Raw genomic sequence first — 20,103 nt, forward strand, 5'->3', positions numbered from 1 at the left:
ATACTTTCGTTATAGTATAAAAGCTAAATTTTATATATGTTACTTGGGGACTTATAAAAAGATGTTACCTCAATAGCCGGACAGTTTTCGTGGTTTTTACATCTTGCCAGACACATCGAAAGTCCACTATAGGTGCGAGCGCGAATGCTTAGTCGATTACTATTTTTTAAGATATCTAATAAAAAATAATTTATTACGTTCATAGGCATGTTGTATAAAGTAAAAAATGTTTGTTTAATATCATAATAATATAAAAAAAAAGTATAATTACAAGTAAAAAAAGATAATTAAACTTATTTATTAATTTAAACATTGTCGTCGATGTTTTCATTTTCTTCATCACTACTACTCCAGTCGATGGCAGAATCGTCCTCAACATCACCTTCTTCTTCAGTGTCTGAAAAAAAAAAATAAGCAAGTTCAAAAATTAAGCAAGTTTATACAATTATAAATAATTCAAAAATTATGTATCATAATTTGTCATAATAATTATATACCTGATTGAGTTTTGAGTGAATCACTAACATAACTCGGCAGTTGATCCCCTTCAAACCATTTGAACTGGTATTTGTCATCTTTTAATACCCAGCCATTATTTTCTGGTTGATATGTGGTTGGATTTTTTAAATGAGCATTATTCCAAATTGTACATATATAATTTGCTCGCAGAAATTGCTGCAGTAGTTCGCTTTTGCAAGGTGGTAGGTTGCTAGCGTCAAAATTTCGCAACTTCTTTCGGTCAAAAGCTTCGTTTACATCGGAGACTGTGTACGAGTCGATGAATATTTTCATAGTTGATATTATTAGCTTCCTTTTCAGTTAAAATATTTGCATCCTGAATTGAATCATTATTTTCACTAACATCTGGTTCACAAATTTCAATATTTTCTTGAGAAGTTGTAGCTTGAGGTCCTATTGAAGATTCTGTAGAGGAAGAGTGTAAATGAGATGGTTCTGTGGTCAACTTAGGTGTCAATGACGAGGCTGTTGAGCTACTGTTTGTAGGTACACTAGCTGATTTTGTTTTTTCACTGTTTTTTGTAGATTTTTCAGGTTCAGAAGTTAAATATTTTTTCATAAGTCATGTAAATGCTTTATAACATTCCCGATGATATCCATTTCCTGTATACTCATCAGGTAAAATAATGTCTTTATATTTAAGGTTTTTTTTTCTGACTTTCATAACAGTTTGACATTTTTTTAATGTTTTTTCCGAGAACAATATTATTTTACCATCACTTTTATTACAAACGAAACAAATTAATGTATCTCCCATGATAACACTTTTCACTAAACTTATACTTTTATTTCACAAAAAACTGTACAAATATCAATTATAAAAATTGTTTGCATCTACACATGATAGTTCAATATATCACTAAATAACAGATGGTGCGCAGTAAAAGAACGCACTCGACTAAGCGCTCTATCTCACTCGCACCTACTTGAACAGTTGTTACCCTGCACTCGCACCTATAGTGGACTTTCGATGTGTCTGGCAAGATGTAAAAACCACGAAAACTGTCCGGCTATTGAGGTGACATCTTTTTATAAGTCCCCAAGTAACATATATAAAATTTAGCTTTTATACTATAACGAAAGTATAATTATAATTTATTAAAGTTTAGGGGTGTCTGGCAGGGGGTAGCAACCGTCATAAGTGTCCGGCAATGGATGACGAGATTTTTAAAGTTATCCCGAAGGAAATATTAAAAAATTGAGCTTTATACTTTAACGAATTTCAAGTACTATTTTATACACCTTTACTACCTGTTACCTGCCCAGGTAACCACAACCCAAACTTTATAGTCGCTGGTCGTTCTTACCTGTATAGGAGACATCTGCAGAGAAACTTTCAACTTTTATAAAATAACGAAGGTCTGGCTGTCGTGGGCTCTTGCTCTATGAGAGCTTGATTATGAAAAATAAAATTCATTTGTTGAATATTACGTCAAACATAGACTTCCGGATGTTTATTGATAAAAATTGTAAATATTATTATAAGTTATATACAGATGGATCTAAAAATCAGCACTTTGTAAGTGCTGCTTTCTATGATCCACAAAAAAAATGTAGTAAAGCGTTTAAGTTAAATTCTCGATGTAGTATTTTTACTGCGGAATCTTTTGCAATTTTAAAAGCAATTTCTTATATAAAAGAGGAAATTTTACATAGTGTAAATAATTGTATTATAGTAACAGATTCAAAAAGTGTTCTTTTAGCTATTAACAATTTCAATTTTAGTTATAAGTCTTCATACATTATTTTTCAAATTAAAAATGTATTACTAGACATAAGAAAAACTGGAATGAACGTAGAATTTGTCTGGGTACCCTCCCACAGAGGTATAGCGGGCAATGAACTGGTTGATTCTGTAGCAAGACAAGGATTGTTTAATGAAGATTGTTCAGACAATATCAAAACTCCATTTACAGACTTTTATCATGAAGTGAAGAAGAGACAGAAGTTGCTTTGGCATGAACTTTGGAAAGAAACTAGTAAAAGTAAAGGATGTTGGTACGCAGACATACAAAATGAAATACCGGTGCAGCCATGGTATAACAAAATGAGTTGGGATTCAAGAAAATTCATATCAATAATAAACCGACTAAGGTTTGGTCACTGTTTAGTGCCAAGTCATTTATTCAAATTAAAAATTTATAAAGATAACAAATGCATGTACTGTGAAAAAGACGACGCAGATATCAATCACATAATTTTCAAGTGTTCAGCTTTTGGTATACAAAGAATAATATTAGCAAGTTCGATAGAGTTAGTAAAGGAAGAAAACGAAATTAAGTGTGATCCCCGCCACATTAAGGAATTGTTGAGGAACCATTTATTTTATAAGCCTGTTTTAGATTTCATTAGTAACACAATAGAAAAATTGTAAAATACAGTAGTAAATTTATATTTAGACGACGACGATGATAATTTTAAGTGCTTTGTATTATTTTTAAGAAAAATTGTAATATTTAAAGCAGGGCCTATAAGGACTTGTATCCAAGGCCGTAAAATAAATTAAAAAAAAAAAAAAAAAAAGTGAAGTGAGTTTGTTTCACACAAAAGATTTGTGAGATTTTTTATTGTTAATTAATGTTATTTGGTGAAGATTTTTTTAAAGAAGCAGGAATTAAATATAATTTAAATGGATTTTGAAGTGTCCATAAAGTAACGAAACGTGAATCGGTGGTTAATTAAAAATTTATAAAATTGTAAACAAAAAGAAATGTCTTTCCTGAGAGGATCAGAAAACTATGTGTGGTGTACGACCAGCGTCCTGGGCAAGGGCGCAACGGGGGCGGTGTTCCAAGGCGTCAACAAAAACAACGGCGAGCCGGTGGCGGTGAAGACTTTCAACCAGTTGAGCCACATGCGCCCGCACGACGTGCAGATGCGGGAGTTCGAGGTGTTGAAGAAGGTGAAGCACGAGAACATCGTCAAGCTGCTGGCCATCGAGGAGGAGCAGGAGGGGCGCGGGAAGGTCATCGTGATGGAGCTGTGCACGGGCGGCAGCTTGTTCAACATCCTCGACGACCCGGAGAACACGTACGGGCTGCAGGAGCACGAGTTCCTGCTCGTGGTGGAGCACCTCACCGCGGGCATGAAGCACCTGCGCGACAACAACCTGGTGCACCGCGACCTGAAGCCCGGCAACATCATGAAGTTCATCAACGAGGACGGGACCACCACTTACAAGTTGACAGACTTCGGAGCTGCTAGAGAATTGCAGGTACAAACTACAGGATTGACAATCAATATTTCTGGTGGTGGAGGTCTATGAGGGATTAGAAAGTCTGGTAGTGCAAACTGTAGCAACACATATACTTGATCAAATAATTTTATGTTTGTGTTGAGTTTTCAATAATATATATGTGTGTGTGAGTATTAGAAAATAAAACATTTAATATAGATTTCATTATTTATCACAAACTTTCAGTTCATGATCTTTAGTGATTTAGATGTCACTCAACAGGCAAGGCATATATATGCCACTACTATCACATTCATGTGAAATAATTATCATTATATATATAATGAATGTGTATCCATATCCTGTCTCCTATAATGCGGGTAGCCAGGCCTGGCACAGGAGTGGGCACATACATTACAATGATGTCTGTTACACAGGAGGAGGAGCAGTTTGTGTCCCTGTACGGCACTGAGGAGTACCTGCACCCAGACATGTACGAGAGAGCCGTGCTGCGGAAGCCTGTGGGGAAGAGCTTTGGTGCTACTGTAGACTTGTGGTCCATCGGCGTCACACTGTACCACGTGGCCACGGGGCAGCTCCCCTTCAGGCCGTATGGGGGGAGGAGGAACAAAGAAACCATGTTTTATATCACCACCAAGAAGGCTTCAGGAGTAATTTCTGTCAGTGAAGCATTATTTCTCTATTTTATGGTGACTATGGATATAAGATGACAGAGTTTGAGTGTGAATGAAAGGTTTATTTGGTGAAATAACATACCTTCAAATTTACACACATTAATGTCCTGTACATCAACTCTGTAATGCTTGTCTGTATAGTTGATTGCAATATTTATGATATTTCGGAAATAATCTGTGGGTGTCACTACACCAGGTCCTACACTAAGTATGTGCTTGCAGAATGATGCTCTGCTGCTGAGGCGAAACTTTACTGTTGACACTTAAAATCTTGTGTTGCGTAGTTTAATACACAATGTTCCAAAATGCTATCAAAATTGCATCTGACTGTACACTACACTCGAACTACACTTCCAAACGTAGTCAAACAAAAACTATATTTATACAGCATATTTATTTTGAATAAAACTTAACCTACTTGTTTAAATTATGTTAAGGATAAGGGCTAGTTTAAAACCAGAATTGTCTACGACTTTTTCTTGATATTCATAACTTGCTTATAGCTGACATAACTTGGCCTTTGAATGGTACTTAAAATTCAGTTTGATAAGATAATACTAATAATAATACTATATATGTATATTATTCTTCAAAAATAATTTATTTTAATTGGCAAAAATGTTTTTTACCTTTTGCTTTTTACCTAAATAAAAACCATAAATTCGTTTTCTATTCCAGGGAACACAGACAACTGAAAATGGACCCATAGAATGGGCTAGGGAACTGCCATCCCACTGTCAGCTCAGTGTAGGCCTCCGGAAGATAGTCACACCCCTACTGGCTGGTCTTTTAGAAGTAGACCCTCACAGGATCTGGACTTTTGAGAGATTCTTCTCTGAAGTCCAAACAGTCACCTCCACCACACCAGTCCACATCTTCCATGTCAACAAGGCTGCTAGTATAAAGGTAAAACCAGCCTCCCTGTAACTAATGTGAAATATCTAAAATATGCGTGTATTGAGGGGAATGGGCTGAAAGGTACGTCAAGTCAAGTACTGATATCTAAACTAATAATATAGCTATACTAATATTATAAAGAGGTAAAGTTTGCGAGCTACATGGTACGAAGTAATCTCTGCATCTAGTGTCATAGGCTATATGTTATTCCTTTGGAAACGGGAACTATGCAGATGAATCTATGGTATGGTATTGTATGTAACAAATAAACTCAAAAAGTACTGGATTGATTTGAATTTTTTTTTTATCAATAAAAAACTTAATTATCAATAAAAAACTAAATTATCCAAAACTAACATAAGCTATAAATGTTTATCACTGAATTCCCTAAGGAATAAAACTAAATGATTGAAACCCTTTGGTTCTGCTAGAGTGTGTGTGTATCAGTGGCGAAGGATGGAATTTTGACGAAGGTAAGCCATCCCAAAGAAAAAGAAATTCATATTGGTTGATACAAAATCCAGTTTCTCATACATCCATACATATCATTTAAATTCATTTATATAATATATCATTATGTTGTATGATTAAGATAATATGTCTTAACGGATTTTTTAAATATGTCAAGGGATTTGGATTTCCGAATGTCGACTGGGAATAATGAATATATATGTATGGAATTTTAAAAGGTAACTTGGCGAGAATCTGTCTGTATGGAATCTTCGCTGCTGGTGTGTGTGTGTGTGTCTGTGTGTGTGTAGTGTGTGATATATATACATAAGCAGCCACAAAGTCAAGTATATAAAATTATTGACATTCGGAATAAGAGTAATACTTGTTTGATTGACTTTAGAAATTAATCTATACTAATATTATAAAGAGGAAAAATTTGATTGTTTGTTTGTTTGCATTGAATAGACTCCGAAACTACTGAACCAATTTGAAAATTCTTTCACTGTATGGAAGCTACATTATCACCAAGTGATATAGGCTACATTCTGTCCCCTTATTCCCACGGGAACGGAAACTACGAACTTTATAAATAAATATTTTGATGCAAGTAAGTTTTTCGAGTCAAGGTTATGTATTGCTTCTCTCACGGATCAGACTGTTGCAGTGACGTGCGCACGACTTGTGCCGACGCCAAACGTGCGCCGTTCCGCGTCGTTTGCTTCTCTCAATGTTGAAACTATTCACTGACAAATACAATAGAAGCACCACTTTATGTGCCTTCGCTTTTCACAAATCCTACAGGCATTTTTTTTGTGGGATAAAAAATAACCAAACAACCACAATTTTTGGATTTACCGCCCAAAAGTTGTTCGTACTGGACTAAAAATTTTAATAAAAAAAATTCAACCGACTTCCAACTCAAAAAATAACTTTAACTAAAAAGCAAAAAATAACATCCTACCTATGAGCTACCTTCTGATCAGTTTGAAGGCGGTGCCAAGCCAGTGATGTTTTAATTAAACACGTTCTAACTACAAAATTTCTGTGGTTTAACAGTTTAAGTTTAACAGCTTTAATTAAAACACGACACTGGCTTGGCACCGCCAAATTTATCAAGTCCAAACACAAGTTTGGACTTGATAATTTTGTATTGATAAGAACTTTAGCTACTGTGAGCCGTCGAGGAGTTCTCTTCACTGTGCTTCGTCTTCATTACCAGACCCTTAATACAGTCACAATCCATCTAGGTGGAAAGTTCTCATCAATACAAATTTATTAAGTCCAAACACAAGGTAGCTACTGTGAACCGTCGAGGAGTTCTCTTCACTGTCCCTCGTCTTCATCATCAGACCCTTAATACAGTCACAATCCATCTAGGTGGAAAGTTGTCATCAATACAAATTTATCAAGTCCAAACACAAGGTAGCTAATGTGAGCCGTCGAGGAGTTCTCTTCACTGTCCCTCGTCTTCATCATCAGACCCTTAATACAGTCACAATCCATCTAGGTGGAAAGTTGTCATCAATACAAATTTATCAAGTCCAAACACAAGGTAGCTACTGTGAACCGTCGAGGAGTTCTCTTCACTGTCCCTCGTCTTCATCATCAGACCCTTAATACAGTCACAATCCATCTAGGTGGAAAGTTGTCATCAATACAAATTTATCAAGTCCAAACACAAGGTAGCTACTGTGAACCGTCGAGGAGTTCTCTTCACTGTCCCTCGTCTTAATCACCAGACCCTTAATACAGTCACAACCCATATAGGTGGAAAGTACTCATCAATACAAATTAATCAAGCCGAAACACAAGGTAGCTACTGTGAGCCGTCGAGGAGTTCTCTTCACTGTCCCTCGTCTTCATCACCAGACCCTTAATACAGTCACAACCCATATAGGTGGAAAGTACTCATCAATACAAATTAATCAAGCCCAAACAAAAGGTGACTGCTGTAAATCCTTGACGAGTTCCATCGTCTGTGTTTCGGCTCCATCATCAGACCAACTTCAAACCTTAATAAAGTTGTAGTGGTTTAAAATACCTTAAGGAAACACTAACAAACGCACTAGCCGTCTCTACAATTTTCGAAAGTTCCCCTCAATTTCTCCAGGATTCCATCATCAGATCCTGACATGAAAAAAATGGGACCACCCTGGAAGTAAACCCTTCAAAACAAAAAAAGAATTTTCAAAATCGGTCCATAATTGACGGAATTATCGCTGGACATACATAAAAAAAAAAAAAAAAAAAAACATACATACAGCCGAACGTAGAACCTCCTCCTTTTTGGAAGTCGGTTAAAAATACTAAAGTAGTCCGAACTAGGCATTACGGAAGCCACTGGCCAAAGAAGTATTTTCCAATAAACATTTCTTCATAATCATATTTTTACTTTGCAAAAGTGCATTATGAATTCACACATCCATACCATTATAATAAATGCAAAAGTAAGTCTGTCTGTTACCTTTTTCATGGTTAAACTGCTGCACCGATTTTGATAAATCTTGGTGTACAGATAAGACTTTGGAGAAGATGGTTATTTTTTATCCCAGAAAAAAATACCTGTAGGATTTGTGAAAAGCGAACGCAGTCGCGGAAGTCCGCTATAGTAAGGTATACGATTATTATTATTATTATAATTGGTTTATTTATATTCTCAGCGAAGAAAAGACATCATCACAACCATCTAACAGAAAATTAATTTAAAATTACTTGTGTGTGTGTATAGTGAATCAAAATAGTAGTGTGCAGTGTAAGAACATCTATATACAGGATGCTCGGGAGTATTTCCCACAACTTCAAGGTGTTGACGAGACTTATACAAACCGAACTGCATAACTAATATCTAAAAAAATAGATTTTATGGTTTCATACAAAGTAATTCAAATAATTCCGGCTATCCATGTAAACACACGCCTTTATCTATCATTTCATTTTAAAATACGTAAAACAATAGGCCACGTCATTATTATAAGGATGCGTTTATGGAACACACTTTAAGATCTATTTACTAAAGAAATATTATTTACTCCAAAAATATTCATTGTTCACATGTTCCATGAACATATTGAATTAATTTTTGTTAAAGAACATAAGTTACGGGAAATACTCCCGAGCAGCCTGTATTTATCAATATAATAAAGTCCGGCTGCTCAGAGATTGAAATAAAAAAATAAAAATAGCCTTTACATTAACTCATATGCTTAATACTACTTAACTTATTAAACTAAAGTAGTAAGGGTGTCCCTCGACATAGGCCTCCTCCAGACTTTGCCATTCTGCTCGTTCTCTAGCCTTTGTTCGCTTTTCGGCAGAAAAAGTAAATGGATTACTTTTGGTGGCAGGTCTTCCTCAAGCCCGAGGAGAAGTTCGAGCACCTGCAGACATACATCTGCGAGCAGACCAGCGTGGTGGCCGAGTCGCAGATCCTGCTGTACCGGGACTGCTTGCTACTCACCGAGATCGATGACAACACACTAGGTATTTTTTTTAAATTTCTTATTGACAAGTTAACCCTCGACTGCGATCGCACCTGATTGTCAGGATGCAGTCTAAGATGGAGGCAGGCTTACTTAGCAGAGGCACAAGTTTATTGTACTCTCTATGCACTGTGGCCATAGAAACATAGGTATAAATAATAAATAAAAATCTTAAGCATAGCAAAAAGCGAGGTGATATTATAAAAAAAAATCGTTTATTTCACTTTCTAAATTTACATAAATTAGTGCGAGTTTGGAACCTTCTTTTAGGAGTAGTAAAACTACCTTTGTATTAGAAGTCTCCGCGCTTCCATAGCTAGTACAGAAATATCAAATTCTAAATGAACATTACAAAATTATTATAATAGGTTGTTTCGCACGTTTGTGTGCGTGTGTGTGTGTTTTTCAGGATATAAGGATTCTACTTCATAATTCAATGACAATAAATATTTAATAACTGTTTTCTTGCATTCCTTAATTATTACTGGGTATATGTCGAGTTTTTTGTTTATCTTATTATATAAAACACCAGATTGCAAACAGAACTGTTTTCTAGCAAAATAGGTTCTAGCCCGAGTGGTTTGCACAACCAACATCTTTACGCCTTCTGCGTAGTTAGTAGTAGCTTGAGAGGTGTAAATGCCAACAATTTGTGTTTCCTCAACACCGTGTGCAATATATATAATTTTCTAACCGAAAGCAACTCGCATTCAGCATGCAAATTAGTTGTAGGATATCTATAAGGTGTGGAGAGCATAACCTTTAGAAGTAGCGTTGAGCTCTCTCAACATCTAGAAACCTTATCTTTGCCGCTCCACCCCAGGCTGGTATACAATAACTTATTATACATTGAGCCAAAGCTAGATAGACTGTGTTTAGAAGTTTCTTAGAAGCTATATGTCTTAAGTTATTGAAAATCCAAATGAGTTTCCTAATTCTGCAAGATACTAATTCAATATGCGCAAGCCAATGAAGTCTGTGGTCTAACATTACTCCGAGATACTTAACAGTTTGGACTTCCTTCAATGTTGGGCAGTCACAAAACTCATTAGTCTGCAGACAAGAGTGGATAAGTATAGAATGGTTGTTAAAGTTAACAGTTATATTCCGCTTACATGTCCTAGAGAGTAGCACGTACATACTTATCAGCAGATTCCAGTTTGACGTAAATCAATCTTAATAATTTGTATACAATTAAATTAAGTAGTTTAAAAGGTTGTAAGATATTGTATATATAATACCCAACCGTATAAACTCCGTGTCGTTTCACTTATTACTCCAAGCACGCAAAGTTAGCCTGCCAAAGTTTAATCGTAATACCGTCATCGTACCGGAATGCTATACTGCTTGTTGGTACGTCTTTTCTCGTAGGGTGGTAACTAGCCACGGCCGAAACCTACTATTAAACCAGACCAGATATTTTGTTATATAACGTTGAACCTTCGCATAGAATTAGGAATTTCATCATATTGCTTAATTTAAGGAATGTTAAAATACGTTTAGGTGTTTGCAATTTCACGTTCTATAATTAAGGTGCTTTACATTTTTTTATTACCTACTGTTCATCATTATTGAGATATTGAGATATTGGTCGAAAAATTAAAAAAAATTAGGATGTGAAGTTCGTTTTATGCTATTTTTTTTTTTTTCTCTCTTGTCGTTGTTTTCTATCTCGTGATAGATTAGACATTGACAAAATGTCAACTAGACTTGTATTATAGAATTTACAATTTTGTTGCCTTATATTTTATTTTGGACATAAATTACGAACTCCAGCGCCGCAAAGTCGACAAGGTCGTGCCTCGACTCCTACGGTTGGGTACCTGAAAATGACCATTGATTGGTGTCTTACTCGTACAATGGAAAATTACATAAAGTACATCTCTGGGCACGGCAGCCTTCTTCGAGCTCGTCACTGTTTATTAGCACCTCTTTCTACCGTACCCAACTGGTGATTTATACAAATAAATATTTTATTTTATTTTTATTAATAACCAATATTTTGAGATAATTTCGTGAGACTTTTATAATTACAATCAGCTTTTTGTTGACATTTGTGGCTACTTGATAGTTGTAACGATAAAATTATGTATTGATATTTTATAGGTAAACAATATATATGTCATATTTTTTTAGAGAAGAAAGGATAATTATTATTATTTGTCTTAACAACCAAACAGAAAAAACCTCAAAACGTATTGCGTTAGTGATATGTTTCCCATGAATAGTCGGAGTGGCCCAGAGCTAACGCGTGGTCGCGCCGTCCGCAGGCGAGAAGTACCCGGAGACGACGGCGGAGGTGCCGCTGCTGCTGTTCAACAAGAACAACAACAACGTGTGCATGGCGCCGGAGCCCGACATCCCCAAGTTCCCCGTGTTCCCCAACATCGTGTCCGTGGAGAACGACGCGGCGCAGGCCAAGACGGCCTGCAGCGTGGGCCACGCGCTGCGCCGCCGCGTGCAGGCGCTGTGCGCCGCCTCCGAGCTGTGCGGCGCCTGCGTCGTGCGCTGGGGCGCGCTGCTGGCCGCGCGCCTGGCCGCCACCGCCGCGCGCGCCGCCGCCACCGCCGCGCACGCGCAGCGCCTGCACGACGCGGCGCGCGCGCTGGACCTGGCGGCGGCGGCGGCGCGCGCGCTTCTGGGCGGCGGCGGCGCGCCGGCCTGGGCGCCGGGCGCCGCGCTGGCGGCGGCGGAGGCGGAGGCGCTGCGCGGCGCGGCGGCGGCGCTGCGCGCGCGGCACGCGGCGGGCGCGCTGCGCGCCGACTGGGACGACGCGCTGCCGCACGCGCCGTGCCCCAGCGCGCTGCGCCTGCACCTGAAGGCCAAGACGCTGGTGGAGCGGCTGCGCGAGTCGTGGCAGCACCTGGTGCGCGACCGCGCCACGCGCTCGCTGACGTACAACGACGAGCAGTTCCACGTGCTGGAGCGCATCACCGTGGCGGAGACGGGGCGCCGCGCGCGCGCACTGCTGCAGCGGGCGGCGCCGCTGGCCCGCGCGCGCGCCGACGCCATCGCCGACTGGTGAGCCTCGCTGTGTGCGGATCCAAGACTAATTCATAATAATAATAATAATAAAGCCTTTTATTTCCACATCAATTTACATTTCAAACGTTTGTTAGGTGTGTTAGTTTAAATTATAATTATATCTATATATTAATTCTAATGTTAGTATGGTTAGTTATCTTCTTGTGATGTGGATCCCGTTTGGGTGAAGGCCTCCTCTTTCTTCTTCCAGTAATCTCTATCTTTTGCGAGAGACATCCATTCTCACCCTGTTTTGATAATGATGTCATCAGCCCACCTTTTAGTTGGTCTGCCGACGCTTCTCTTTCCAGGTGGACCTTTCCAGTTTGTGACTTTTATGGTCCATCTACTGTCTTTAATTCTCGATATATGCCCAGCCCATTGCCATTTCAATTTTAGGGCCTGTGTCACAGCGTCAGTGATTTTTGTTTTTTGTCGGATAATTTCTGCCCTTATTTTTTGAATTTTCCTTAGTTTTAGTATACTTCTTTCAATCGACCTTTGTGTTGTTCTTAGCTTAGTTTTCACTGTATGCGTGAAAGCCCATGTCTGACATCCATACAATAAGCTGGGCAAAAGACAAGTGTCAATTACAATTTTTTTCATATCTGTAGTATAATTACCTTTTAAAATTTCCTTCAAGGACCAGAATTTGTTCCAGGTTATTTTACACCTTCTTTCCACTTCTTCTTCGTTATTTGTTGTGCTGAAAGATACTTGTTTACCCAGGTATATATATTTATCCACATATTCTATGTAGTTGCCATATATGTTTATAGGAATTTTTTGGCTATTTGTCATTATTTTTGTTTTGGAAGCATTCATCTCAAGTCCAACTCTAGCACTTTCTTTAACCAGTGACTGTATCATAGTTCCTAATTCTCTCGATGTTTCGGAGAGTATAACAATGTCGTCCGCGAATCTCAAGTGGCTCAGATAGGCACCGCCCACATATAATCCCTTCATTTTCCAGTCTAGTTGTTTGAAGATATTCTCCAGGACAGCGATAAAGAGTTTTGGTGACAGAGGATCTCCTTGCCTTACTCCCCTTTCTATTCTTATTTCTTCTCCTCTGGTTTCGAGTTTAACTCTGCTTGTGGCGTTGTTATATATATACTTCAGGATATTTATATACTTTCTGTTAATGTCCAGTGATGATAATGTGTCCCAAATAGAATTATGGCTTATACTATCGAATGCCTTACTATAGTCTATAAAGGCTATGTAAAGTGGCCACCTAAACTCTTTATACTTCTCTATCACTTGTCCTAGGGAATGTAGATGGTCAGTCGTACTATAACCTGATCGAAATCCTGCCTGTTCTATTGGTTGTGTTTCGTCAGACTAATTCATATGTGTACCAAATTCAACTGGATTGCTCTAGTATATTCGGAGAAAACAGACAGACATTAAAATGTCATTCATCATCATCATTGTCAGCCGATGGACGTCCACTGCTAGACAAAGGCCTCTTGCATGGACTTCCAAACAAAACGGTCTCAAGCCACCAGCATCCAGCGGCTCCCTGAACCCGCTTGATGTCTTCGGTCCACCTAGTGGGGGGGTCGACCGACACTGCGCTTTCCGGTGCGGAGTCGCCATTCCAGCACCTTGGGACCCCAACGTCCATCGGCTCTTCTTATGTGGCCTGCCCATTGCCACTTCAGCTTCGCGACTCGCTGAGCTATGTCAGTGACTTTAGTTCGTCTACAGATCTCCTCATTTCTGATTCGATCACGCAGAGAAACCTTAAGCATAGCTCGCTCCATCGCCCGCTGAGTACTTTGAACCTTCTTATTAGGCCCATAGTTAGCGACCAAGTCTCAGATCCGTAAGTCATCACTGGCAACACGCACTGTTCGAAGACTTTCGTCTTTGCGGAGTTTCCAAACGCTGCCTAGCCGAGCTGAATTCGGCGATTCACCTCTTTCTCGAAATTAGACCTACCTAACTGGCCTAGGTATATACATTCGTCTACAATTTCGAGTCCTCAAACATTTCTATTTCAAACACAGGTACATGCTCGGTTGTAATGGGTGACCACGGAACTACCGTGACCATTTTTGATCTTATGTATTTCTCTATTTCAATCTTAAATATTTTCTTGTTTCTTTCTTTTTAGACCCCTTTTTACGTAGTCGGGTTATAATTTTTAAACCTTATTTATTATTAGTTTAGTTTTTAGGTTTTAAAGTCGGTTTTATTATTTTTTATTTATTATTTATATTAGACACAAGTAATTAGTCGATGATTCAAAATGTGTGCGATTTTTAAATCTTGCATCCGCTCACAAGTATTCCAATACATTCAGTCAACACTCGACACTCGACAGGTACAAGGTGGCGCAGACGGTGTACCTGCAGACGCAGATCCTGGACAAGGACGTGTCCAGCACGGAGCTGAAGCTGCTGGCGCTGGCGGCGCGCCTGCAGGACGCCGAGCACCGCACGCGCGAGCTCGTCAGCGAGGCGCAGGCGCAGGTGACGCAGCGCTGCCATTGTGTACACTTGTAACTGTAGCCGTGAGTGGGGCGCGCCTGCAGGACGCCGAGCACCGCACGCGCGAGCTCGTCAGCGAGGCGCAGGCGCAGGTGACGCAGCGCTGCCATTGTGTACACTTGTAACTGTAGCTGTGAGTGGGGCGCGCCTGCAGGACGCCGAGCACCGCACGCGCGAGCTCGTCAGCGAGGCGCAGGCGCAGATGACGCAGCGCTGCCATTGTGTACACTTGTAACTGTAGCTGTGAGTGGGGCGCGCCTGCAGGACGCCGAGCACCGCACGCGCGAGCTCGTCAGCGAGGCGCAGGCGCAGGTGACGCAGCGCTGCCATTGTGTACACTTGTAACTGTAGCTGTGAGTGGGGCGCGCCTGCAGGACGCCGAGCACCGCACGCGCGAGCTCGTCAGCGAGGCGCAGGCGCAGGTGACGCAGCGCTGCCATTGTGTACACTTGTAACTGTAGCTGTGAGTGGGGCGCGCCTGCAGGACGCCGAGCACCGCACGCGCGAGCTCGTCAGCGAGGCGCAGGCGCAGGTGACGCAGCGCTGCCATTGTGTACACTTGTAACTGTAGCTGTGAGTGGGGCGCGCCTGCAGGACGCCGAGCACTGCACACGCGAGCTCGTCAGTGAGGCGCAGGTGACGTAGTGAGGTATACCGCAGGATACAAGTCAATTGGCTGACGCAGATGGCGGTTGTGTTTCAGAAGAGTGCGCAGCAGGAGCCGCCGCCGGAGCCGCAGCGGGCCAGTCAGCAGAGGTGCGGCGCGCGGCCCGCCGCCGCTGTCAACAACGCGGGCGTTTCCGCTGTATGTACTTGTTTGTTGTATGTTGAATATTTTCTACAGAAATATAAACAAATAATAAAAGGAAATATCCATCCCCGGCCCAAGCCTGCCCTAACCACCCAGCAATTTACTTTTATCTAAAAAAAACTTGATGTTTCTAAAAGTTTGCTTCAACGTTTTACGATATTTTAAATTCATCTTTATGTTCGCGCGAGACGAACGCGCAGCTTGTCGAAGTGTGCGTGGGGCACCTTTTAGGATGTTTTTTTTTTTTTGGTTTCCGTATAACCATTCTTGTTGCATACATACATTGTTGTAGTCTACTTGACGAAGTTATGCGCGTGTAAATTTGTATAGCTAAATGAACTAAGTTTTGCCGCGGTAGTGGACGATAAAATTATCAGGACATTGACGTGCATAGTGGCGGGTAGAGGATTGCTGTAATCTGCAGACGGGTGACATATTGTAACACACCATTATGGACCTTCACATATTACACATAACCTACTCTTCATATCACCCGTCAGCTAGGGCCAACCAGCCTCGGTCACTTTGATCAGCTGATGGACCCCTGATCAGAACGCGTGGGCGCCGGACGTTTGCCCATACAGTTCAATTTGTCTACAACGGGGATAAGCTAAGATTGTTGACCATAAGACTGAGTTTTACGATATTTTTGAAAATTTATGATTAGTTTATTCGTTTTCTTGTTTGTTACGCTTGTTGGTAACAGAAAAAAAAAATACAGCTTCAAATGTTACTTTGCCGTTTTGGTACGCCGGCAAAAATTTTTTTCTTCAAGAAACATATTTTTATTAAGTCAATTATTTAACCAGATCCTTATTTATACATCATATTATTATCTCCATATACAGGGCCTTACCTGGCTTCTCTGAGCCGACGTTGTATGGGCCGGTGGGCATTCCCCTTTGCCAACTTCACGCCCCTTTGTCAACTTGCATTGGAACAACCCCAAACCCCGCCATGGGGTTTGGGGTTGTACCAATGCAGTTAAGAGGAGACCTGCAGTGGGCATGGTGATGATTGTAGATTCTGTTTTTACCGTAACTTTTTGTCACAGAGTGGAGCGGGCCTACGCGCTTTGCTAGCGGAACACGACAACGTGTCCTCGGCCGCCGCGGCCAGCGCCGCGTTAGTCGCGCGACTGTTGCACCTCACGGCGGACGTGACGCCGTAGCGCGAGACACGCTCCGAGCGCGACTGTCGCGACTTGCCGTTTACCCGTGCTCAGCCTGACTCAGTGACCAGTGATTATGTGAATAGCCAACGCAACTGTCGCCACGTCTCGCCTTCTAATGTGACTTTTGATAATAATGTGAATCGTGATTCTGAGTTCAATCAAAATGATGTTACGAATTATGCGACGACTGATCAACTTTTTGAGAATCGTTTTAATTTGACGTCCGAGGTCGATGTAGAAGAAACTCTGACGTGCTTGAACACCGAGTGCTGCGGCAATGGCAACTTTATACATACGAACAGTAATTTAAATGATAGTCTAATGAGTGGTAACAAATCAATAAGTGAAGAATTTCCTAATATCAACGAATCGAGTGACCTTAAATGTTGGTGCAACAAGGACGACTGTCGCATGTACTTAGAGAATAATTATTGTTCAGACTATTATACACAAAACTCTGACGTCGCGTACGAGAATATTAGATTCCAACACAACGATACCTATGCACTTTCACCCGCTGGGAATGACGATGTGTCAGACAGAGCTAGCGACGTTAATGTAAAAAACAATTACAACAGTAAATGTAGGGCGAGTAATTACGCGAACAACACAGAATGTTCAACCACAGACACCAGCGCGACACTAGACAGCTCGGACGAGTCCATGACGTCACTGGAGTCCGGCATCAGGACGGTGATCTATGAGTCGGCCAGCTGTAAGGACGTGCACTCGCTGCCGGAGGACGAAGACGTGAACAGGAACGACTGCACCAAGCCTCCCTCCAAGTCCGCGTGTGCGCTCAGTTAACTGTTATCTCTGCACAGTGCACACCTACCATGTCTCTGTTGTAGATGATGCATTTGTTTTTAATAGGAGTAATTAACTCTGGTCAGCAATTATCCAATGGGAATATTCAAGAGTTCAATTATTGTTTTGTGTTAAGTTAACCAGAAGCCCTCATGATCATTGGTCACTTTTGTCCCAGCCGCCGTTATCATTTTTTATACGAGATTGATGAACAGTTGGTCTTTTCAATTTTTTAGTTGCTTACCAGGGGGAATAGTCTGCAGCTTGTGTGGCAAGATTTTGCAGATAATTGCCTACATCTAATGATGTTATATACTGCTAGATGTGTTATTGAGTCATGAAAAATTAATTGTGCAGCAAGCTGATTGAATTTGAATTTATCTGGTAGTCTGTCATGTTTTTCTAGCCTAAATTAAAATCAAATATTTTACATTTTCTAGTTTTTGCAATTACATAAAACCAAGCGTTTATCCTGATACTGATAAATAAGTACTGTCGGGATTATTATCAGTATATTTTTTTTAATAATTATAGTTTTACAAATTGATCTCTACTCCTCTCGACAGATGCAAGTTGTCAGGAGTTATCTAAATAACAAACTTAAGAGGCTTATGTAAATTCACTTAAAAAGATGACTGAGTAATTGTATTTATAAGATCTCAAATGAATTCCATTATCTATTGTTTTTAGAAATGTTATTCCTACTACTTACTATATATAAATACATATATCATACGTTTGAGGAGGCGAGATAAGAAGTATACAACAGTTATGGCGATGGTGATAACTCTCGCTGGCTTCCCCATGTAACGTACTAACTGTGTTGTATAGTTTACGTTTTTTAACTCATCTCAATGTTAAAAATAATCTAAACAAACTTTGGATTATTTTTAACATAGCACAGTCACAGTACCGTCTGAATAGTGTATAATAATAAGCTCAAGTTATTTTAAGTGTGACGTTACATCTTGGCTCTCTTGGACGCTGCACATAAATGACATATACAAGAATATGTACTGTATTGAGATGACAAGTCAAAGTATAAGATATGCACAGTGGTGACATGCAAATTAGTAGATGAAGTGTGTATAAGCTTGGCAAGTTCGCGGGTTTATATGCGGGCGACGGGGGAAAGGACTGCTCGAGTGTGAAGTCGTGCGCGCGGGGCAGAGGGAAGGACTGCGCGGGTATGAAGATGAGCGCGCGGGGCATCGGGAGTGTTACGAACGAATTTGCCAAGCTATAATTAGGTGAAGGTGATTAAGGTGATCAATTAAGTGATTGAGTAAATTACGAGTGTCTGATATTATATTACAAATGATATTGTATATGTATGTTTATGCTCAATGTTGTGTTTATTCAGCGAACAATGTTCTATTGTGGATTGTTTGTATATTGTTGTATAGTTGTTCTACTTTCGGAAAACGTTTTGGCTTTGGAATTGTAGTAGTTAATACTGACAGTATTTAGCGTGTGTAAAAGGTCCGCCAACACAGTAGACCACATGGGGGTCTTGCATTCATTTACTCTTTGTTTCTTTAACGTACATACAGACAAACAGACGAAAATTTTACTGATTACATTTTTGGCATCTGTATTGATCACTAATCATACCCTGGTAGTTATTATGAAAATATATTTTATGTACAAAATTGACCTCTCTACAGATTTATTATAAGTATAGATCATCTGATCATTTACAAAAGTGTCTTTGCTCTCCTAACTCTGCATCAGTTTGCGACACTATTGTGAATGTGTGTTCACCAACCTGTCTTCAGTAAGTACTCGTAGATATATAGAGAAGTAATATCTATGTTAGAGTGAACTATTCAAACAGACGTTGATCATTTATGCAGTATGTTATAAACCCTGTCAGATACGGAGGGAGCGTGTAACAATTGTTCGATATTTATAATGAGTAAGAAACACGTTTTGCAAATCTGCGTTTTGAAAACGCGTCGTCATATTCATTGATCAATGTTTGGGCTAGTCTTTTAGGTGAGCGAACTATTCTATCCTATCCTTCATGGGTCTAATTATTATTTATATTTATTATGTGATGCATTTGAAGAGGTTTTAGAAGGTTTAGATCTGGCAACATATTATCGCACCATGTCGTTCCAGCATGATGGATTGACACCCCTTCACATTGTTCACGGTCCGTGCGCGACTAGCCTGAATGATCGACTTGCAGAGAGGGGGATTGGTAGGGGTGGTCCATCCTCATGGACTGGACGGTCACCTGATTTGATTCCGCATGATTTTTACCTGTGAAGTCTCGTAAATTTAGTTTTTAAGGATATGTGTGAAACGGAATCCGATATGCATATAATAAAATTAAAACAGATTGTATTTAAAAAGGTACGAGCACATCTTGTTTGAAATTGCGTGAATTCTGTAAAACTTTAAACTTCATATGAATAAATTTTCATATGAAGTTTAAAGTTTTACAGAATTGTGTCTCAATTTTCGTAATTGTGATCATAAAGGTAAAAGTCACGATAGCGGAGATTGAACGTAGTTAAAAAGCCGCCTCGCGAAGCCCTATTGTTGAATACTCGGACCAACTGC

At 40.0% G+C, this 20,103-nt stretch overlaps 1 protein-coding gene across 2 annotated transcripts; it reads left to right on the forward strand.

The window, feature by feature from the left end:
• Positions 1–3,033: 3,033 nt before the first annotated feature.
• On the forward strand, positions 3,034–18,217 carry LOC112046106 (inhibitor of nuclear factor kappa-B kinase subunit epsilon). Of its 2 annotated transcripts, none has more exons than XM_024082604.2 (8): positions 3,034–3,733; positions 4,132–4,374; positions 5,068–5,295; positions 9,084–9,219; positions 11,489–12,239; positions 14,575–14,722; positions 15,444–15,545; positions 16,606–18,217. In XM_024082604.2, the coding sequence occupies exons 1-8, from the start codon at positions 3,230–3,232 to the stop codon at positions 16,720–16,722; spliced, it is 2,229 nt and encodes a 742-aa protein (XP_023938372.2). In that variant the 5' UTR covers positions 3,034–3,229; the 3' UTR covers positions 16,723–18,217. The 2 variants fall into 2 exon arrangements, with proteins under 2 accessions (XP_023938372.2, XP_052743671.1); XM_052887711.1 differs by having other exon boundaries at positions 15,447–15,545.
• Positions 18,218–20,103: the final 1,886 nt, after the last annotated feature.

This window comes from Bicyclus anynana, chromosome 20 (assembly GCF_947172395.1).
Source record: "Bicyclus anynana chromosome 20, ilBicAnyn1.1, whole genome shotgun sequence".
NCBI classification, from domain to species: domain Eukaryota; kingdom Metazoa; phylum Arthropoda; class Insecta; order Lepidoptera; family Nymphalidae; genus Bicyclus; species Bicyclus anynana.